Below are 23629 nucleotides of genomic sequence, written 5' to 3'. Positions count from 1 at the left end.
GACTAGAGTCCAGGCATAACAGGTGCTCAATAAATAGTAGCTTTGAAAAAATCTCTATCATTTAAATCTTTATCTTAGGACTCAGCTCCTGGCATTTATTTGCATTACAATAAACACATGCTGAATTAAAATTTCAGGCTGGAGATGATGAGGTCCTTATCCTGTGTCTGCCGGCAGCAATCCTTTCAACTGCTGTCGATTTTACGTTCACTACCCTAAATGCTGTCCTCTAAAACTCCAATTTGTGTTCTTTTTTTGAGGAAGAAATAGCAAAAGTAAAATAAAATAAAAATCCAATAAAGTAATTGTAAGATGCCACTATAGATGCGGGGTGGAAAAGAGGTGTAGAGAGTTGGTATGTGTATTTTCAATTTCTTGTCCACTAGTTGGGAGAACAGAGTCCCTTATCCTGACAAGTTCTTTCTCACAGGTTTGAGTTTCTCTCACAACGCCTACACGAGACTTTGCACGTGTAGGAAATCCAATAAATTAAAAGTTTTCAAAACTTCCGTTTGGAAAGCTGAGAGTTGAAACGACAAGGGTGAGGAAGGTTAGGAAGAGGGGATAGGAAGTGCGGAAATACATAAACTACGGGAGCTAAACTACATTTCCCAGGAAGCCACGGGCTGGGCCTACAACACCCATCATGCCTATGTTCCTGGTGTCGTGACCGGTTCCTGGATCCACTTTCCCAAGGAGCGCAGAGAAAGCCGCGGAATCTCCACTCGTGCAGCAGCGATGGCTCTTACCTACTAGAGTATCTTGAGCCGCGGCTATTCAAACCTTTGCCTCGCTTTTTGAGGCAAAAAGATAATAACCGGTGTCTCGCCGGACCATGGGCCACATGACCCGTCCCGGTCATGTGACTCCGGAGCCCAGCGGCTGATGTCTGTTACCCTGACAACTGATGGACCTCTGACGGACCTTCCGGCAAAGCGCGGAATTCGGAGACCAAAGTAGGTGAGGCGTGGACACTTGCTTCCAACTCGCCTGCCGAGACTGGCTTCAGAGCTTTAGTTACAGGTCATTGCCTTCCTCCGCCTGGACTGCTCTGCAAGTGCGTCTTTGTCTTCCCGCCAACTCCGGAACCCGTGCTTCCTGGAGCAGGGACCCGGCCGAGCTGAGGACCCTGTCGGTGAGTTCCGGCTCCGAAAGAGAATTTGGGGCCAAGGCCTTAACCGCACACACCCTGTACTGATCAGTGATGCTAATGAGGGGGAGAAGGTGTCAATCCGCAGTTGAGCCAAGTGTTGTCCGGGTCTCCCCACGCACCCTTCCCTTTCTCCCCACCCCGCCTCTGCGAAAGGCGACTGCGGGGTGAGCTGCCTCTAGGAGTTACTGTCCAGAAGCTGGGGCAGATCTGGAGTTGAGTTCTTCAGAGGGACAGGGGAGAGCTTTGCGTTGCTGGTCACTACTGCATCGTTTCTGTTGGCCTTCCCTCGCTCCAGAAGAAACATAATTCGTTCTGATTGATGTGTATACGCCATTAATTTTAGGGAGGTTTTGAATCTTAATAGGTGTAATTTTTCTGCATTTGGAAACGTCCCCATATCTGGAAACAGTCTATTTTGCAACATTGTTAATGTGGATTGATAAGTAACTAGCTGAATGTTAAGACAGCAAAAACTCTACCCTGGATTTTACACCAAAAAAGCGGTCTTTTGGATTTGCTAATTTATAATTTTTAAAAGATTCCTTGAGAAGGCCTGGTTTTTTGTTTTTTGAACACACACACACACACACACACTGATAGGTATAGATTTAAGGGAAAGGTGGAGGCCACCCTTTAACAATTGGATGTTAACAATAAAAATGTATTTCTGGATCCTAAGTACAAGGTAAACTTTGAAAGCTGCTTTTCCAAATCAGTTTTATGAATGAATTAGGAATCTTGTCCAGCTTACTGGTCCATAATTGCGCATATATACTAAATCATAAGATAAATGTCTGAGGTTTAAGTCTGGTTGTTTTCGTGATGTGATATGAATTTCCTTAAAAGATATTTATCATTTTTCGATATTTAGTGTTTCCAATGTTGTAAATACTTTGGAATGTTTACTTTGGGAAGTGAAAATTACTGAGCATGGCTCGCTATTCCAAAGAAGAACTGGATGAAGAGTTTGAACAGTTCATGAAAGAAGTAAGTTTATATTTTTAAAAGCTATGTTGTAAATTTGTCTCATAAGAAACTCATCCTTCAGTGCTCTCTTTCACCTCTAAGATACATTCAGTCCATCACCAAGCTCTCTCAACTCTAGTTCTCTCCCTTTTCATTGCCACCATCCTAGTGCAGGACACCAGTATATCACCGGGGCTACTGCAGCAGTTCCCAAGTACTGCCCAGCATTCCTTCCCCATTCTGGAGCCAACACGATCTGTTACATAAATCAGACTCTATCCCTCCTCTACGTAAAACATACTCTGTTGGCCTCCTATCACGTATAGAATAAAAGTCCGAACTCCTTCCCATCGTTTACAAAGCCCTGGGTGATTTTGATCATGTCTATCTCACTGACTTTACACCACTCTTCCTCCTTACTTAGTTATGCTACAGTGGCCTTTATTCTCCCCTTGACATGCCAAGCTCATGTCACATTAGGAGCTTTGCACTAGCTGTTCCGTCTGCCAATACTTCCCCCTATTCTTCATGTGGCTGGTGAAGATCTCATCTTAAATATCACTGCCTTGGACAGGTTTTTGTTCTGTTTATCCAGGAAAAATGTAGCCACCAAGTCACTTCTTAGTGTGCTGTGTATTTGATTCTCTATGTAGCACTTAGCATCATTTGTTATTTTACTTGTATAGGTCTATTTTCTGCCTCCAATTATAAGAATGTATGGTCTATGATGTGATGGCTATATGTTCATTGCTATACCTGCAGTGCTTAATAGGTGCTTAATAAGTGTTTGTTGAATGAATGAATTAGAGGATTACACCACATCATACGAGTATGTATTTATATAAACGGAGAGGCCTCGTAGAGCATTCAGGAGAGTCACATTTTAAACTATACTAATCTTGTTCATAAAGGGAGCCTGATGTATGATACAGTAGAAAGAATCTTACTTTTATTATCTAATAGGAAAAATAATGCCTATTTGGTGGGATTGTTGTAAGGATTTTTAAAAGCGTGCACCAATTGCCAGGATGTAGTAGATATTCAGGACATGAGTCTCACTTCCCATTTGAAAAACTGATTTTTTTGTTTTTATATCAAAGATGGGCACATTTAAAAAATTAAATTTATGGGAAGTATTTTCATTGCAAAAGATAAAAAGCAATACAGGTCAAATTTTTTTTCTTCTACCCCTCATCTACCACCCCTCCAACACTCCCTTTCTTTCTCCCTTCCTCTGTCCTTGCCTCCTTCTCTTACTTCCTCTCTTTCTCTCATATTCATCCTCAACGTATAAAACCTCTTATCTCATGTTACAGATTTGGGTAAAGCATTGTCTCATTTTTAACAATGAAATCATGATTTTAGAGTCATGCTACCTTCTTTCGTGATTTTGATAAATTATTGTTCAAACAGTTTGTTCAAAGATAAGATTTACATATCTTTGTTTTTAAGGAGATTAGTGGGACCAGCTTTTATTCATACAACTTTATTGAGATATCACATACCATACACTTTACCCATTTAGAATATATAATTCAATGAGTTTTAGTATACTCAGTTTTGCTGCCATCACCACAGTCACTTTTAGAACACTTTCGTCACACCAAAAGAAACCCTGTACCCATTAGCAGTTTACCCCCTTTCCCAGCCTTAGTTACCATTAATCTACTTTCTGCCTCTGAAGATACGTCTATTATAAACATTTCATAGAAATTGAATCATAAAATATGGTGTTTTGTGACTGGTTTCAACTTAGCAATGTTTTCAATGTTGTAGCATATATCAGTACTTCATTCCTTTTTATAGCTGAATAATATTCCATTGTATGGTTTTACAACATTTTGTTTACCCATTTATCGATGGACATTGGAATTCTACTAACTTTTGGCTATTATGAATAATCATGCACAAGTTTTTGTGTGGACGTATGTTTTCATTTTTCTTGTGTATATACCTAGTAGTGGAAATGCTGGGTCATATGATAACTTTATTTTTAAACCTTGTAAGGAACTCAAAAGACTGTTTTCTAAGTGGCTGTGCCATTTTACATTCCCACGAGCAGTATATTAATATATTAGCGTTCCAATTTCTTCATATCCTCACCGGCACTGTTACTATCTGGGGACCAGCTTTTTTGTTTTGTTTTTAATGATAGTAATCTGGAAAGTAGTGTGGAAGGTTGTCAAAAGTGAGAATACCCACTATGTATTAGACAGTAGGATGGGCATTCTCCATTTTTTTTCTGATTTTTGCCACAACCCTTGAAAGTCAGTGCTACTGTGACTATTTTTAACAGATGAATAAACTAAAACTGCTAATTTTCCCTAAGCAACAGAGCTAGCATATTTTAATGTTGAAATTTGAACTCAGGTCTGTCAGGCCCCCAAAACCTATACTCCTTCTTCCATACTTTTATGTGGCCATGGGATTTAGGAGGAGTAGACTGAGTCTGAGGCAGATTCTCAGAATTTGGTGAACAGTGAGATGTAGGGAGGAGAGAGAAATGGAACATTTCAAGGTGATAATGAAGCTTAGACTGCGTGAAAGGTGAGGCGACTGAAATTCAGATGGGATGAGGAATATTTTTTTCCTCCCTTCTCCCTTTTTCTTGTCTGGTTTTCAGGAAAGGCAGTGAGTTCTTTTTGAATATTTTAAAGTTGACGGTCTTAAAAGACATTGAGGTAGAGCTCTTTGGTTGGCAGGTGGAAATGTGTGTTGTCATCTTGGAAGTTTAAAAGGTCACTCTGGTAGCAATGTCTTAGTTGGGGGACTACACAGTGTCCTGGAAATTGGATAGGTTTTCGTTACAGAGACCTCCGTTTGAATCCTAGCTCTGTAACACCAACAGGAGCAACTTGAGCAAGTTGCTTAACCTCTGTGAGCCTGTTTCCCCATCTGTAAATCTCTACGGAATTGCTTAAAGATTGAGATAACCTGTGAGTAGATCATGACAGAGCAAGTATGAAATAAATGTTGGTTTCTTCTCCAGAAAAAGCATAGAATGAGGAAAAAAGGACATCTTGGGGAAGTCTAGTATTAAAGAAATGGGCAAAAGAGCCTAGAGCTATTTAAATAGGTGGGTGGGAAAGTTCATTGATGTGAAGTATAACTTGGAGGAAGTGATAACTGCGACGTCAAAGGAAAGTTTTCAAGAAGGAAGAGTTGGTCACCAATATCCGATTCCATATGATCAGGGAAGATGACTAACAGTGGCCATTTATTAGTGGCATTTAGGAGGCTTTTGGTGCCTGGAGGAGAGCTGTTTCAGATGAGAACCAGTTTTTAAGGGGTTGAGCAGTGAACTCAAGACATTGGTATACAAAGGAAAAGCGATAGATAAGTATAAAAGGGAGGTAGGAATAGGGGAGTTTTCCTGTTTGTTTTTATGTTGCCTTTTTTTTTTTTTTAAGTAGAGTCGACATAGTGTTGATTCTTCAATTCCACAGTTGTGCCAGGTGTGCTAGACCCTGGGGATGCAGTGATGAGCACGTTTATAATCTGAGGGAAGGAAGGGGAGGGGAGAAAGGAGGGAGTGTAGGTACAAAGGTGAAAAGAGATAACCAAGGAAGGAAGGACCTAGACAGGTGGGAAGTGATCACTGCAGGTTCTGCCTGGAGCGGAGGAGAGAGGCAAGCAGTGTCTTAACAGGAGGGTTAACAGTGGGGCAAGGGGAGGGAGGTGGCTTTTTACTGAAGGACTTTATTTTCTCAGTGAAGAGAGAGGCCAAGTTATTGGCTGAGGGTGAGGTGGGTAGATTGGGGTTGGAGCAGAGGAGCTTGTTAGGATTGTAGTAAAATTTGGACTAGAAAAGGACACATAAATGTTTATTCAAGTTTATTAATCATTGTGACAAAATGGTAATTTCTCTGATAAACACCTGAAATTCAGTTCTTCATGGTGTTAGAATTTTGTGTTCTTCTAGAGTAATTTCGGTTATTTGGTTATCAATCGTTATTTATTCTTTGACCCTAGAGAATGTCTGAAAGAGGATTGTATTTTTCTTTTTTTCCTTTTTTGATTGTTTCTTGATCAAGTTTTCTTTATTTCTCTGTTGTTATCTGTGATGTTTTTCTCCCTGGTTAGTTTACTTGTTTAATTCTGGGTATGAAATCGATGTTCCGAGATGTATGCTTAATTTTTATTTTAGCCACATATGTTTAGAAATACGAATTTATACATTGTTGCTGAGAATATTGCTGAACTGTGAGACAACTAAGAGAAACATTTTTAGTGATGAATATGGGATTTTCAAATTTAAAATTCAGTAGCTTATATCTGATTCAGCTTTCAGATGATTCTTTTGAAAATTCAAGCAAAACATATAGACAACCCAAAAGAGAAGTGAAAAAGAAAGATACATTGCCGTGGTGGATAACTGAGGATGATTTTGAAGATGTTGGTAAATATTGCTGATTTCTCATTTCAAATTATTTGACCACAAGGGGTCAGTCAAAGACTTTTAATTCTGGATTTTGTTACTGTACTATAAATGCAGAGGGTACCAAAAAGAATGTATACACATTTTAAGAAAGGAAAAAGCTGTATTAAAATTGTAATACAGTGAATGACACTAGCATTCATTTGATTAATGCCATCTTTTGAGTGAACATCATACTACACATTGTTACTGTAATTCAATTCAACTTCGAAAAGTAATACGTAGATAACATCTCTTAAAATGTGTACATTTTTTTGGCACCCCTGGTATATACAGAAATACTAACAGTGTGAATTTTTGAGGTTTGAATTGGTTTTCATATTACTTTATTATATAGTATACAATTGAGAATCTATGTTTCTGCATTATTAGGTTATTTTACATTGACATAATTTATATTTATTCAAATTAAGATGATAAATAATACAGGTATATTTATATATTTCCCTGTTTAATGGTAAGTTGATTTAATAAAATATTCTGACTATATTAATGTCATTGCATGGGGAAGATTTTAACAAATCTATAGATATTGGTATCGCAATCTATTAATAACAGTAGTAAAAAACATAATTTATTGTCTTAATGGTAGAGAACTCATTGCTGATCCTGTGAGGCACATGTGTAAACCTTTCATAGAACTATCCCTTGTCCCATCTTTACTAATGGAAAATTGCTCTCTGGAATGTTTCTTTGAGGTACTATATATGATATTGCTGTATTTGTAAGGAACCCCAGACTACTTCTGTGAAGTACCTATGGTCACACTATGGGTCATTTTATAAACTGATGAGATTTCTATGTCTCTTCTCCAGGGGAAAAATTTCCCCAGGGCTTTTGTTTTTCCCCATAAAATTGACCTTGAATTCCTTAATCTGACAGTTAAGGCTCTACATAACCTGACTGGAACCCTCCTTGCTAGCCTCATGGGCTCCAGCCACTCTCATTTATTCCATTTCTCCTGGCAACACCATTGGCTCCATGCCTCTGTGCATTAGGTCATGCTTTCTTGCCACCAGAATGCCTTTGCTCTCCTTCTGTTCAGTAAAGCTTGGCATTACCTCTTTTTGTAGTCCTTCCTTAACCCTTCTAGCTCCTGTGTAATTACCGTGTAATTACAAATACTTAACCTCCTCCTTTGTTTCCGTGTCAGAATAGCACCGTAGCACTACACATCCTGTTGACAGTCATAACCTACAGAGCTCCTCCGGGGCTGGGAGCTTTGTGAGGGCAGGAAACACTTCTTTTTCCTTGTATCGCCTGACCCTCAATAATGCATAATAAATGTGTTCAACAAGTGAATGTTAGAGTGGATTTGATAGTCTCTTTTCTTCTTAATAGCGTAAAATAAGTGACTGCCTTATTGAAAAATTCAGTGTTTTCATAAGTCACTCAACCATGCAACAATGCTAAAGCTTGCATGTGAAGAATTCTTTCTTTGAATCTTGCCTCCATTGGTGCTTGCAGAGGGTGTTTTATGATGTAGTACTCCAAATTTGGAATTGTTGGCAAAGATTTGAGACTTAATTAGCATTAAAGTCTCTTTTGTAGAAAGTAATCAATCAGTGATGGACTGTGCAAACGCATCCCAAAAGGAAAGAATAGGTCCTAGACCAACACTTGAATGTAACCTGACTAAAGTGATTAATAATTTAAAAAATAATAATTTATCAATAAGAAATGGATTTGATTAATAAGGGATGTAAACAAGGATACTTAAGAAACAAACTCTGACAATGTTCCTTTAATCACAAGGGAGAGGGTTTCTCTTTCCAAGAGCATAACCTGGTCCCTGGTTCAATCTTTTGAATTCCACAAACTTTTATGGAGTTCATGTTATGTTCTGTAGTCCTGGGCACTAGTATATACTCTTACAAAGAAAAGATATGGTTCCTGCCATCAAGAGTGTAGAAGCTTCTGAGGGAGAAGGGAACACCCTCCTGAGGAGAGGAACACGTTACCCATCTTAGATAGACCCCATTCAGCATCGGCATTGAGCAACTTCAGCCTTATAACTTTGCTTTCTCTTTCGATCACCATAAAGGTAAAATGTTCTGCCTGGGGGGTGCAACTATCCAATCCTCCTGCTGGTTCTACTCTTCACTATAAACAACTAAATTGGATCTCAGTTTTGGTTATAGCAGTCTCTCAGGAGCTCAGTTAGTGTGGGTGCCATCCCTGAGTCCGACTTCGGAGCCAGAGTGAGGCCCTGGATAGACACCACCACAGCACCCCAGCTTGTCACGCACTTTGTCCTTTGAAGTGTCTACATCTTGATTTTCTGCAGCTGTGGAAGTTATTTGATCTATGAAATTATTATTCACACAAAGCCATAAAATAGATCCTTGAACCCTTTCCAAGACGATACTAATTAGGAAGTTGAAGTCAGAATTTGTGACTTGTTAATAAAGCTTCCTTCTAAGCAAAAGGGGTATTTTACTAATCTGAATGTTTATATCACATAATTTTTTACTTTTTGCATATACCAGTTTTTTACAACAAATATGTACTAAGAAATTGTGATACTGCATAACTTTTTCAATGTTTCCTGTAGCATTTGGAATAAAGAGCAGACCCTACCACTGGCCTGTGAGGATGAGCAAGGTCTGACCATTGGCGCCTGCTCCGGGCTGATTTGTACCTGGGCTTACCCTCACCCTCTAGACCCACCTGCCCTGGCCCTTTTGCGTCCTCACATGTGGCCTGCCCCTTCCATTGTTGACTCTTTGTATTTCTTCCCCCTGCCTGGAATTGTCTCCCTTTTCCAGTTCACCTAGTTATTTCCCATCCTTCCTTCACATAGGGCAGAAAACACTCTTTAAAGTGGCATGGTATCCTGTATTAAGTACACTGCTTAAAAATAATTTTTTTAATCTTGTCTCTTGTCACCCTCGTACAAAATTTTGAAATAGTTTACTTAGTAAGATACACTGCAAACAAATAGAATTATAGTTTTTCTTTTGTGAATTTTAGGTCTGATGCATTTTTATTTAATAGACTAGATTTATTTTGGATAACAAAATTAGTATAATAGTATTACTGTATTGTCGTAGTGGTCAAAACAGTTTTCTGAACATAAATATCCAACTGTATTAAACTCCATCCCTAGGACTGCTTGGAACAAATGTAAGCTATTTGAAAACAAAGAAGACTTCTCAGCCTATTATGGAATTAGAAGAGGAAGCTGCTGAAAGGATTCAATTTCTCAAGAGCAGTGGAACCTCTATCATAAGTCTTGACAGCTTAGAAACAAATGGTAAGAAATGTGAAGCATATGAATTGACAGGTTAATTACTATGCTTATAATAAGAATTTTTACAAACATTAACTCACAAATATCTTGGAGCCTCCTTTATGAAGCACATAGATAGATTTAATACCTCTGTAGAAGGTCTAGAATTACACTTCTAGAGCCTTATTACTTTGCATATTGATTATGAATATAAATCTAAATTGGTGGGTGAAAGATTAAGTAAAGTATCTTTTAATTTTACTATGTAATATCAATAAATTCATTATTAAATTTTTATTGAAATTCTGTATGCTAATAAAATGTATTTGTGCTTTCCATGTAGAGATAGTGGTTTCTGAGCTCAATCATAGTCCTCTCGGTTTGGGATTGGACACATTAGAAGAACAAGAGGAAAAAGAGCAGTTTTTTGCCAGACTTGAGAAAGGCTTAACATCTTCCATTGATTATTCAAGATTAAATAAGGAATTGGATTCTAATGACTCCACACATTTTAAAGCTTTACATAGGTAATGTAAATACAACGTAAACTAATCATTGAATGATTCTGTGTTTTTCTCTATTTTTGGAAGGCTGATATATACATGGACTTAAATGGGTAAATAGTATAACAGGCAAAAGTTAAATCTTATTTTTAACTCTACTCTCTGTTCATTATATTGGTCAGGATTTATTTATTTATTTTTATATGAATGGACTACATTGATTAGTATTCGAGAGTCCACTCTGCCTCCTGATACCTACAATTTCATGCCTGAGATATGATTGAGACTGATAGCACATTGCCAAAAGACCTTACTAGGAAAGTAATTTATCAAGTGATTTTCCACTGATAAGGTAAATAAGAGAATCCCGGTAGCTGTTATAAACTCAGGGCATAAAGGAACAAAAATGGAAGGGGGAGCGAGCGAGCAAACACAGGTTTGGTCTGTTTCCTGCCTTTGTGTATATTTGACTCTAATGATTATCAGAAAACCTCATTTATCCTGGAAATCCCACTGGTTGACTGAGTTGGTCCTCTGTAAGTATGGTAGACCTTTGACATTCTCAAGACCTTTGTGAAGGCTGGGATGTTTAATTTTCTCAGTTTCGTTTGTCATTTAATGTTTTAAGTTATAAATGAAAGATTATAATTTTAAGATGTTAAGAACATCAAACTGTGATTATATTAAGGGTCAGGAGACTCTAGTCTCTGGTTATTAGAGCGCCTGGTCTCCGCATGATGCCTAATTTCTTACGGATGGTACACAAAACAGTGCCTGTCATGAACTGGGTAGGGCTTGAGATTTTTACCCTACTGGGAAGCTGCACAAGTTATCCTGCCAGCTTTATGGATGCTGACAGTAGACACAAGATTCCTGGGTCAGAAACAAAGGACTTTATTTCTCAAAGCAGTACCGGAGTGTCAGGTTTATTTGTCTCAGTTCCCCATGCCCCACCAAGGCCCACGCGGGCAACACAAAAGGTCCACGATGGCTGCTTGCACATGCACTGGGTTGCTTTACAGGAGAGGATCACTGAGCATGGGGAATCGATTGCTTCTATAGTAAAGTGGAAACAAGCCTGCTCTTGAGGCAGAAACATTGCTTCATCTCTGAAGGTCGCTCACTTCAAACACAACCCTGAGAAATGACCCAAGAAAGAGTGGTCCATGTCTCGCGTTGTTGGCGTACCCAGCAAGAACATGCGGAGACACTCAGGGCCCATGGTGGTTGCCTCTGCCAACAGTGACAACATAGTTGTCACAAGCTTTTGTTGGTCACAAGTTTTTGACCTTTTGCAATATTTCTTAACTTTTCTCTGATTTCTTAGCAGTCTTCTTAACTACTGATATTTCTGCTCCAAAACTGACTAGTCGGAGTACCCTGTAGTATCGAGTATGCAGTATTGTGTGCTGCTATTTTTATTATAGTTTTATAATTTTGGGGATCCGCTAATGATCTCCCTAAAGACAAGGTTGATGGACTGAAAAAAGAAGAACAGATTTCTGGGTTTGAAAGAAAGCAGTGTCTGAACTAATATAGCCAATATAATTCAAATTTGCTCAAGCTTTTTTGTAGCCTTGCTGAGTTTTTCCTGGCTTAAGGCTCCTGTTCAGCTCCCATCCCAGGATTACATGACCCTGGCATTTTTTTCTGGCCTCCATGTAGATTTCACTGGTTCTCATAGCTTGCAGTCAATTCCTAATCTTTAGTGTTGATGGGATATCTGGATCCTGAGACATGTAAATGCACACATTTATGTATACAACTGTGTATGTGTATAAAATTTTAAAATATGGGAGTTTTTTGCTTTGTATTATCATGGCAGCTACAATTAAGCTTTACGAAATCTTTATTTTCCAAATGTTCTTCTTATAGTTCCCATAATTTTAGCTTTTGATAGAACGAGAGTATTTGAGAAGAAATACATAATGTTCAAGACTTTAAAAAAATGTACATAAAGGATTGCATGGAAATGTACTATTAACATGTCATACTAAATTAAGTAAATATTTTTCCAGTAATCAAGCTAATATAGAACTAACTGAAGATAAGCATGAGAATGAATCGAATGAAGAACTGGCAGGTAATTACATTGGTTTTAAAATTTACATTATTTGAAAAGATAATATAGCTTTTAATAAAGACATTAAAGAGAAAAAATAATTAAAAGGAAAATTATATTGTCCTGGAAACAGCTTTGAACAGGTAGAGTGAGTCGCCTGTGTTACAATCTGAGCTACCAAGAAATTGTTAAAAAGTGCACTGCGGCCTTATTTGTTGGGAGTGGGCAGTGGACCAGTTGGGAAGACAGAAAAAAGGAAATTTGTGGAGCCAAGTCAGATACCTCCAAAGAATGATTAGGGAAGATTTTTTCACATCTTTTGATTTTTAGTATGTCTGTGTTTTTATATTCGAAATGTTTTTTTAATAGATAGAATCTAGCTGGGTTTTGCTTTCTTTATCCAATCTGACAATCTCTGACTTTTAATTGAAGTGTTTCTACTCTTTACAAAAATATATTTATCATCAGAATGGTTATTTATTGTTTTGCCATTTATCTTTTATCTTTCCATCTTTTTGTTGTTTTCATTGCTTTTGTCCCTCATCCTTATGGATTGTTTATAGCAGGGGTGTCCAAACTTTTTTCAACGTTTTTCACCAAGGGCCATATGTGGTAAAATACACAAACAGCCGGGCCACTCACTCGAGGTGAAGTACGTATTGCCTCACCTGGTTTATTTAAGTAAACTAAATATATTTTTGGAATTTGCTGCGGGCCAATAAAAAATGGATCGCGGGCCGCAGTTGGCCTGTGGGCCGCAGTTTGGACACCCCTGGTTTATAGCATTCCATTTTTTCTTTCTTTTGGTTTGTTATACCTCTTTGCTGTATTGTTTTCTTACTTGCCCTATGATTCACAATATGCATCTTTATTTTATTAGAGTTTACTTTCAAATATCATTATACCACTGCTGACAGTTCTATACCTGAAAGTAGCAGAACCAAGTAGTGAATCCCAGCCTTCTGGCTCCTAGTCATGCTCTTAAGCACTAGGCTATATACTACCTGCATTTTTTCTTATACTACCTGTTGGCAGTCGCAGAAGCATTACATCCCCTTCCATTGATTTCAAGTAGTTTCCAAATCCCAAGTGTTGTCTAAGTTCATTGTCATACCCTTCCATATCTACTCTCTCCTTGTTCACCATCTTTTCTTAAGCAAATCGAATTTCTTTGATTACTTAAAATTCAATAATTCCCACCTAGAATATTAGAATCTTAATTTTTTTATATTGGTCCTAGAACCTAGAACGATGTCTAATACAAAGTAATTTTTCAGTGACTGTTTTGTGAATTTAATTGGGTCTACTGATACTTTGAAAATCCCAGTGTTCTTTCTCATATGGAGGAGAAACAAAGGTGAGCTTCTCAGCCTCTGACTATAGATACCCACATAGTTAACCACGTAACCTAGCTTATCTACGTAGGTGGCGATACCCATGCTGTCCCAACCTCGTATTCCTTATGAACTAAAATGGAGATGTTTCTGTAGGCAGATTTCACTAAAAGCATCTGTTTAACTTCTAAGCCCTGTCAAGTTTATTCCCAAACTTCCGTCAAAAATTACATTCAAGTTGTCCCCTCTGTTCTAAGAGAAGACTAAAGGGCAGCCTTTCCAGAAGCAGACTCTCTAGTACCTCATGCAGTCTTTCTCCCATCAGGGCATCCTGTTTCTGAAAGTGACCTAATTTTTGAAATACAAATAATACTGCGTTTCTTTCTAGAATGATTGATTCCACTCTTAAAAGCTCATTCCCCTTTTGCAGCCTGTATATCTCAGTCAACCCCTGGTGAGGACTGTAAACAAGGTAAAAATTGATGAATACATCCTGGCCAAATAGTTCCTGCCCTATCTTCCCCATAAGTAGTCTGACAGCATCATGTTAACATGGACATACCTTTCCCTTCTGCTGCAAAGACATTGAGGTATAATTTGGGCCTTTAGCTGAGAAGTGCCCAGGATTGGGTGATGGTTATATTGGGCCAGTATTTCCTAAGGGAGGTATCGGAGATAAACCTCTCATAAGTACTGTTTCAGGCTTATAGTAGAGATACCTATAGAGACCAAAAAAGTCAGCTTAAAAAAATGAGCAAAATCCAACCTTTTAAGAGTGTCAGGGTTTCACAAAAGTGCTGCCTTTCTATAAGTAAGCAATTTGAGGTTTTTGTCTTTAAAAAACAAATATTAAAGTTTGTTTTAAAGATACAAAATCTTTTGGATAGCTCTAGACATTTTTGGTCAATTAATATAAAAGATTAAAAATATAAAACTTACAACTATTTGAAAGTGCAAAAAATTGAAATAAACCTAAGACATTCTAATGAATTGAATTACTAAATCTTTGCAAAAAAAAAAATCTGTTCTCTAACAGTATTTTGATGTTAACATTTCAATAAATTATTCTTATACAGAATTCTTCCTTTGGAAATCAGTCTTTTCCTGGAATTTGGTTTTTTTTGACAGTGTGATCCTTGTATTTTTTTAAATTATTTTCTTCAGAAAATTACAGTGATGATTTTGAAGATGAGGATATTGATGCACCTTTAACTACTAAAGATGAAGAGACGAAGTCCAAAGAACATTTCAAATCAGAAAAAACAAATGCACCCAAACAGGTATATATCAATTACATATTTGACAGTTTTGGAACTTCTTTCATCACCTTAGCTGTTGTTATTTGAAGAGCTTTAAATATGGGGTTTTTATAGTTTTGTTCCTTGTTATAAAGCTATAGGTCTTGTGATACTCAGACATTTTCTTAACTTGGGATGTCAATTTAGTATAAGTCAATGAAATATCATGGCAATTAATGATTTTTCTAAAGGATTTTCTAAAGGATTCTAAATCCTTTTCTAAAGGATTTCTTATGGCAAGTGATTTCCTTAAGTTAAGCTTTAGAAATTGAGTTGAAAATTTAATTAAAATCTCAAATCTGATTTTAAGCAGGTATATTAAATTACACTTTTCTTAGGTAGGTCTTGTCCCTGTGAACAATAAATGCCCCTCCCTTAGTATTTATGTTAATAGTAACATTACTGTTTCAGATTTACTTAGCTGAGGTCAGGAATTAAATTATTTTCACATTCAGCATTGCTGTACTCTAATTATCTCATTTCTCAGTTCTGACCAAGACCAGCTATGGGTACTACAACATACTGCCTGTCTGATAGAACTTATCCTTGAGCTATCTAATAGTAATAGTAGAACAATTACTATTTGTTATATTGGTCTTGATCTGGATACTGTCTCTTCAGGGACTGCGTGTTAGGACTAGATGTTTTGAACATGTGTGAAACCATAAACTTTCTAAAAAAAAGTTAGGATCACTTCTAAAAAGAAGTAAGGTATTAATAAGTACTCTAAAGAAAACTGTCTTGTTCTTACCTAGTACTTTGTTGTTGGGTACCTGTATCACACAATATGAGTGGAAAAACAAGGTTATTTTAGAAATACACAGAGATTAATGAGACCTGATGAATATCCTTAGAAATTTAATGTGATTTGTACTTGGAATATGGCAGTTACAATATTTTATGAAAAATAAATAGGTCAGTAAAAGACACAATAATATGGTATATTAAAAAAAGATAGCCTGATAACATGTGTTAACCTAAATGTGGGAGCCTAGGAGAGAGTCGTCTGGGTGAGGATCAAAATAGGAAGGAAATAAAGCTCTGTTATAACAGGATAATCCTACATACTGCCTATCCAAGTGGAGAACATAGGCGACACTAATTAGAAAACTTATTCTAAGGGAACCTAAAATATTGATGAATTTCAACTGTATTACTATATGGTGGCCTGCCTTTTTGAAAATTTTGTCTCTCAAAATGTAGATGGACCAATGAGTACAAGTTATAGTTGATCATTAACTTTTTTAAAATAAGGGGAAAATGACTGGTGATATAATAGCAGCAAGGGTCTTATGTGAAGTATACATGTTATCCTAGAGTTCAAAATAAAGAATTTCTGAGTAAAGTAGATGACATCTACTTTACTTTAAACAGGGCTTATAAAAGCCTAAATTAATTACTGGTAATTGCCAAGGTTCTGAAGAGACTTTTAGAAGTTCTTTCACAGCTCCAACCTCTAGTCTGGTAGAATTATTGGTGAATGAGGGTGATAAAGAAACCTAGAAAGAACCATTTCCTGGTCTTTTCATAATGGTGTAAATTTCAAATTTTGTTAATTGTCCATTGTGGCCATGTTATGTAACTTTGGTTTCAAAAGATATGATCATTTTTCTCTTTTAATTTAGGAAGAAGAAAAAACTGGCATGCTGGCTAAAGGTAAATATGTGTATTCATATATTTTAGTTAGCAAAAAATTGTTCAGAATTGTATCTAAATTCTGAATAAATCACTATTTAGTGTATATATGGGCTTTTCATTCATATATACATATACGTATATATACGTGTGTGTGTGTGTGTGTGTGTATATATACACACACACATATACAAAATTCAACTTTAAAGAAGGAAATCCTGTCATTTGCAACAACAAATGAATGTGGAGAACATTATAATAAGTGAAATGAGGCAGACACAGAAAGACAAATACCTCCTGATCTCACTTATATATGGAATCTAAAAATGTCAGACTCACAGAAACAGAGTATAGTGATGGTTACCAGGGGCTGGGGGAGTGGGATATGGGAAGATGTTGGCTAGAGGGTACAAAGTTTCAGTTAATGCAGGATAAATAAGTTCTGGAGATCTAGTGTGCAGTGATGTGACTACAGTCAACAGTAGTGTATTGTGTACTTCACATTTCCTAAGGGGAGATCTTAAGTGTTCTCACCAGGCACAAAGGTAACTATGCAAGGCAGTGGATGTTAAGTTGCTTGATGGTGAATATTTCACAATGTATACGTATAGCAAATTATCAAGTTGTACATTTTAAACATACACAGTTTTTAATTGTCAGCTATACCTTAATAAAGTTGGGGGAAAAATGAGTATTTCTTTTTTTGTTATTTTTCTCAGGCCCTTTGCTTTCCCCATATAAATGTACATTGGACCTGTATATAAGCATAGATACATAAGCTGATATATTCCTACTGTCTTATACATAAGAAAATCATACTTGTTATAGATATATGATTATATACTCTTTATATGCAAACATTTATCTTTGTTTTTATACAGATTGAATATGATTAAAATATTTTCCTAAAGGAACCATAAAAATTCCTCTACATTCCTAATATCTTTTCCTTTATATTGTTCCAGTGGTGCTGCTTGATTCATTAGACTCTGTTGCAGAGGTCAACCTTGAACAGGATAGAGCACCAACTAAGCCAAAGGCCCTGCCAGAAATGACTGATAATGAAATGACAGGAACAGGTACAAATGTTTAAAGAACTCACAATTCTCTAAATATGTAATATTTTATGACTGGTTGACTTCATTTACATATAATATATATAACTACATTGACAATAAAATTTTATATCTCACATTTTTACCATATTTAACAACTTAAACAATCTGCACTTGCTGATGGTGACATAATGCTAGTTGACCAAGTAAAGTGTGTTTTTAAATAAATACTTATTAATAAATGAATCAATGCTATTGACAGAAAGTATAACACTGTACGTGAATATTAACTAGTTTTTTGTACCCCTCCAGAGTATCAGTTAAGATTTGCCATGTGTAGGAAAAATGGAACTTTAGTCTTATTGTGCTTTTCCATAGTTCCCTTCATGTAGGAAAAAGCTGTATCACAACCCCAAATTTTAAAATGCTTAGGACCATCTAGACTTTACTAAAAGTTGTAAAGGTCTTTAGGACAATGCCTTTCAAACGTTTTTAAAGTAGTGGAATCCTTATCTCCAAATAAAAACTTAATGTAGCAAGCTCTATATAGATAAGAATGGTACTTTATTGGTATAAATATAAATGTAAGATTTACTTATAAAGTTAGAGTGATGGTCTTTTGAAATTTTTGAAATCAGAAGTTACAGATACTTGTTATATTCTCATATCACTATCAGACTTCCCATATGTTTGTATATTTTGTTTTTGTTGTATAATATGAAAATATTCTTGATTTACCACATAAATAGTTGCAAATGGGAACTTTTTAATCAGCTTGCTTTGCAAGTCTCAACTAAACCAAATACTAGGGAAAAAAGAGCATTAGAATTGATAAATCACTAATCAAATCTAAACATTGCTTGAATTTTATTTTTTTATATTTACTTTTTTATTGAAGTATAATATACCCATATGAAAGTATAATATACCTATTTCATATATCATAATAGTGTAACCTGATGAATTTTCAAATACTGAACACACCCATGTAACCAGCAACCAGATCAAGAAAACATGCCCCAAACCTCAAAAAGTCCACTCAACTCTCTTTCTAGTCACTGCCATTCTCTTTAAGAGTCACCACTATCTTGATTTGTTTCATCCTTTTCCATTTTAAAACATAAAAGTAAAAAAAATACAACAGAATTTTCCCATCAACACGTGTTTATTACTCATTTACTTATTACTACCCAGCTGAGTATTCAGCTGTGATGAAACTATGTGCAGAGTGCATATCCTCAGTTGAATGTTTTTATTTAAGTACATGTCACTTCTGATCGTCGATCCACTTGCACAGTTTTCAGTAAGCAGACATGCATTCTTTTAAAAGACCAGTGTGGAGCTGTAGTTTTTCTAATCAGTGATACGTTATAGGAAGTTCCTACATGTACAGTATGGCCAGAGAAACTTTATTCTAAGATATGCATGAAAACAAAGCAGAAGGAAAAGATATCACTCTGATGGTCTTCAAAATATTACAGTTACACAAATGGTACATTTGAGTGTGCAGATTAACTTCTGTTACAGGTTTTAAATTTTAAAGCACTATTTGAAATGAAATTTCAGACAAGCATCTGTGGAACCCATGATTTTCTCTGAAACACTATGATTATATGAAATACAGTATGAAAATCACTGCTGTAGGTTATAAGAAAAACTTAGAAATAAAAAAAATGTATTGCTAAAAGTAAAAATTCTTTTAAGATGATCCAAGCACTGACATAAAGCTGTAGTTTTTTTGGTGTCATTTCTTAAATGTTCTGGAACATAGTAGAGTATGAACTTAATATAATATAATATAATACCAGGTATAATATAATATAATATAATATAGTATAGTATAATATAATACCGGATCTTATACTAATTTTTGCTCCAGAAGACGCATTAGAGCTGATTGTCCGGCTAGGTCTTATTTTCGGGGAAACAGGGTAGAACATTGTTAAGATTCAATAAGCAATAGCAACTCTATGGTTGTTACAGTTCCTATCAACCGTCTGTTAATAGTACAAATTATAATAAAGACCTTGAGGGCATACAGTATAAATCTGATTGGCTGTCGGGCATTGAATTTACCTAATTCTTCAGAAATACACTTGAAAATCTTCAAACTTGGTTTAAGAACTGAAAAGATCAGTGTTTTTTTGTTTTATGTTATGTTTTTTTTTAACCATGTTTCTTCTAGGATTAAGCAGACTCGGTTTAGGTGATCCTTGTCAAAGATCTTTTAAAAATAACATTATTTATGAAATTCTCTGTGCCTTATTGTATTTAAAAGATTGGTAATTATAAAAATTCGGTTTTCCTAACACCAGGCCAGATCTAGCCTTTCACTGTTTTCACTTGTCTCCCGGGCACTTTGTGCTATGGCTGCATGCCTGGAGCGGTCACAGGGTGACAGCATTGCTCCACAACCAGACCCTGGCCTCTGCAAAATAGGGTTTGACAGGTTTCAACTTTCTTACGTGGAAAAATATAGGGAGTTTTCTCTTGTAGTAACATATGTAAAATAGCTAAATAGAGTACTCTCTTTCTAATGTGTAAGGCAGAGAAGTCAGGCCTTTACTTTTCATAAAATGCATGAAAAAAGTCGACTTATATGGCTCTGGAATTATTTTAATATCACTTGGATTAATGACTCAAATTAGGAGGAAAGTATCTTTTCCCTGCTCAGTTTCCCAAGCAGCCGCTAATACCTCTCTGTCTTCCAATTCTAATTTCTGACTTTCAGGTCATTTGTTTTTGTACACGTTTGCTTTGCTCTTGCTTTAAGCCTGGAATCTCTTGTTTCTGACACCTCACACCTGATAAATTAGGCATGAGCATTCAGTACTGCTGTGCTACTTAACATTGGGGTCATTTCTTTTGTACGCACTCAGCAGATACTTAAGTATTCTGATATTTCTGTAGAGGAGGAAGAAAACACCTGTGCCTTTTTCTTTTCTTCATAAAGATTAATTCCCTCCTTCAGTCATTACTACTCTGAATTGTGACAGATGGGTTAGGGGAAGGGTTAGGCTTTCCCTAAAGGATCTTATTCCTCAAGACCTCTTGGAAAATCCCTGCCACTTAACTGTTAATGATTCTGCTCTAACGGTATCCCCCACTTTTTTGTTTTTAATTTAAGTAAATCTATTTATTGGGTGTGCTCCAAATAGCAGTGGTGACCTGAAACATTAGATAGGAAGATATCCCATTGTAGGGCATTCTTACACAATCTTACATGTGGCATTTTTTTACTTCTTGCATTCAGAGTTGAAAAGATAGCCCCTGAGAGTGACATACTATACAACTTACAGGTCATATAGAGGAAGATGAGGTTGTTTTGTTTTTAAGCATTAATTATGGGTATCGAGAAAAGACTGATCACTCGGTTTCTCTTTCTTTTTCCACTTTTCTGTGACTCTTATTCTTTTTCCTGATTTTGAAAATTTTTCTTTTAGTAAAGAAAGTTGCAAAATGTGTCAGAAAATACTCATAAAAGTCTTAGATGATTGTTGTCATTAGATTCTTGGAATTCTTTTTTCTACAATTTATCAGTTGGTGGGAGGAGGAGGAAGTTAATAGGGAAGGAAGAGTGAACAATGGCATCAAGTGTTTCTGTTTTGGATGACTAGGTGAGTAGTGAAGCCAGTAGCTAAAATAGGAAATGCTGGAGGTAAAACAGGTTTTGTTGCGAAATATAATAAATTCACTGGGGATATGTTAGATGTGATTTACTTATAGAATAATCTAAATATCTTTAGTCAGAGAAAAATTAAGGACATTCAGGTTTGAGAGTCATGAACATATGGGTAATAGTTGAAGCTAATGGTCTTGATGAAGTTAGGCAAAAAATATATATATATGTATAATATATATGTAATATAATATGTTATATATATTACATATATATAACATATTACAGATATATAACATACATTACACATATATAACATATTACATATATATTACATATATGTGTATGTATATATATATATATATATATATATGGCTTAAAAAAGAGGGCTAAAAATGGAGCCCTGAGATGAGGCCATTTACCATGAGATGGAGAAGTAGCCATGAGAGCTGTGGGGAGAGCAAAGAGAAGAAGGGATGTAGAAGAAACAGTTCCCAAGGAAAGGACAGTGTCAAATTTCTCACAGTGTTGAAGAGAACTAAAAAGGACTAGATTTGGCCATTAGGAACTTGCTTTTCATTATAGCAGCCTTAGCAGGATGTTAGAACACATATTGCATTGCAAAGTTAGAGGAGTGAATTTCAGTTGAAGAAATGCAGCCTACGACATGCTTGGTGGCACAGGGAAAGGGGGGAGAGAAGGTGAGGCGAGACGAGGCGACAGAAGCCTTGAAATGACTGTGTCAGTTTGGGAAACTTAGGATAGTTTTATCCAGTGCGGAGGGATTGATCAAGGGTAGTAGAAAGAGAGGGCAATAAGTAGTCTCGTCACATTTTGTAGTTACCATGTCAGGACACATCTCCACTTGCTGAAAGGAGTTTTTGAGCTTGCTATGATTTCATACTGGTAGGCTATACCTACATATTACCTACTTTTGTATTTAACTCTTATCTTTATAATGTCATCGTTGTCCTATAGCCTTGTTCACCATTTGTAACAGATTAAGAGATAATGTTTTGTAGTTCTCATATATTTGTGTGATTATACTGGAGATTACATTTATTTCAATAGGTGTTTCTTATGGACAAAGCAATAGTGACACTGAAGCTCTACATCAGGCTTATTGTCATATAGCCCATTCTTTGGGAGATGCAGATGAACAAAGAATTGAGAGTACTGCCGTGGAAAATACTGAGAGCCCAGTGAAAGGTCATCCTCAAGAAAATGAAGAGTCCTCCAGAAACATCTCTACTACAGAATCTGGTAAAAGCTTATTTTGAGATGCTCTCTGAACAGTTGAGTGTAATTTAGATACAGTTTGCTGTAGTGAATTTTTCTCAATCTCTGAATTTATTTAAAGGGTTTGTTCAGATAAAATCTGTAAATCATTGGTTTACAGATTTTACATAAAGGTACATAAAGGTAGAGCTGAACATGGGATTAAAATTTCAATTTCTCCTCCAATATACCTTGACCAAATTAAGAAATTACTTAGTGTTTTCACGTTTTTAATCTTTTACATGTACATATACTAAAGTTATTTTTTAAATAGAGAACAGTATTTTGGGATCAACTAAATACACATTTAGCAGATAAGTGTGTGTGTGTGGATGTACCCATGCACATATACTGGAGGTGCCAAGAAAATGTATACACATGACTTGTATTATTCTTTTGTTATTAGTATATATTGAACGTTAGAATTTTAATAGTTTTTTTCCTTTCTTAAAATATGTATACATTTTTTGGCACCCTCTGTATTTGAGATATATATATCTATATATCAGATATATAGATACATATATCTCAAGTATAAATGTCAGTGGAGGTTGTCTTGGTACAAGCAAGTTTACAGTGGGAAATTGGGTTTATTGTAAGTGCCATTTTGAGCAAAATATCATTTTGAGAAAATGATATTTTGCTAGTATTAGACATTAAATTAAGCAACTTACATAACATTTGTTATTGCTATTTTAACTTTTATGCCCCCTCTTAGATCTGCCCACAGTAGAGGAGCTGATGAAACCTATCAGAATAGATTCCTTTGGGATCAGTGGTGGTTTGGATTCACAGCCTATCAGGTATGAATTTTGTAGAATGGATTTTGCAGGCTGTTTGCTTATTTTTGTACTGTTTTATCACTGGAAACTTGTAGGATATGTATAACTTGTGTTCAACTACCTGTGAGTCGCTGCTGTCTTCTTTTTATATTAGTTCTTACGGAAATAGTTCATCAGTATTCTTCTAGTGCTAAAGTAAGGAAAAAACAAATACTACTAAAGTTACTGTCATTAAGCAGTCTTGAATCTTGTCACTGAAAAGTATAATTTCTGC

At 36.0% G+C, this 23629-nt stretch overlaps 1 protein-coding gene across 1 annotated transcript in view; it reads left to right on the top strand.

The window, feature by feature from the left end:
* Positions 1 to 713: 713 nt before the first annotated feature.
* Positions 714 to 23629, top strand: part of CEP162 (centrosomal protein 162) — a 72885-nt gene continuing 49969 nt past the window's right edge. Inside the window, exons 1-11 of the mRNA XM_033103468.1 lie at positions 714 to 1135; positions 2025 to 2140; positions 6404 to 6518; positions 9667 to 9813; positions 10133 to 10316; positions 12311 to 12375; positions 14853 to 14968; positions 16612 to 16642; positions 17587 to 17700; positions 22367 to 22558; positions 23292 to 23376. Coding sequence (XP_032959359.1) covers positions 2084 to 2140; positions 6404 to 6518; positions 9667 to 9813; positions 10133 to 10316; positions 12311 to 12375; positions 14853 to 14968; positions 16612 to 16642; positions 17587 to 17700; positions 22367 to 22558; positions 23292 to 23376 — 1106 coding nt within the window. The 5' untranslated portion in view covers positions 714 to 1135; positions 2025 to 2083. The remainder of the gene's footprint in view (positions 1136 to 2024; positions 2141 to 6403; positions 6519 to 9666; positions 9814 to 10132; positions 10317 to 12310; positions 12376 to 14852; positions 14969 to 16611; positions 16643 to 17586; positions 17701 to 22366; positions 22559 to 23291; positions 23377 to 23629) is intronic.

The sequence above is a fragment of the Rhinolophus ferrumequinum genome, chromosome 3 (genome assembly GCF_004115265.2).
Source record: "Rhinolophus ferrumequinum isolate MPI-CBG mRhiFer1 chromosome 3, mRhiFer1_v1.p, whole genome shotgun sequence".
NCBI classification, from domain to species: Eukaryota; Metazoa; Chordata; class Mammalia; order Chiroptera; family Rhinolophidae; genus Rhinolophus; species Rhinolophus ferrumequinum.
The sequence above is the reverse complement of the archived record's forward strand: the minus strand, read 5'-3'. Positions and strand labels throughout refer to the sequence as shown.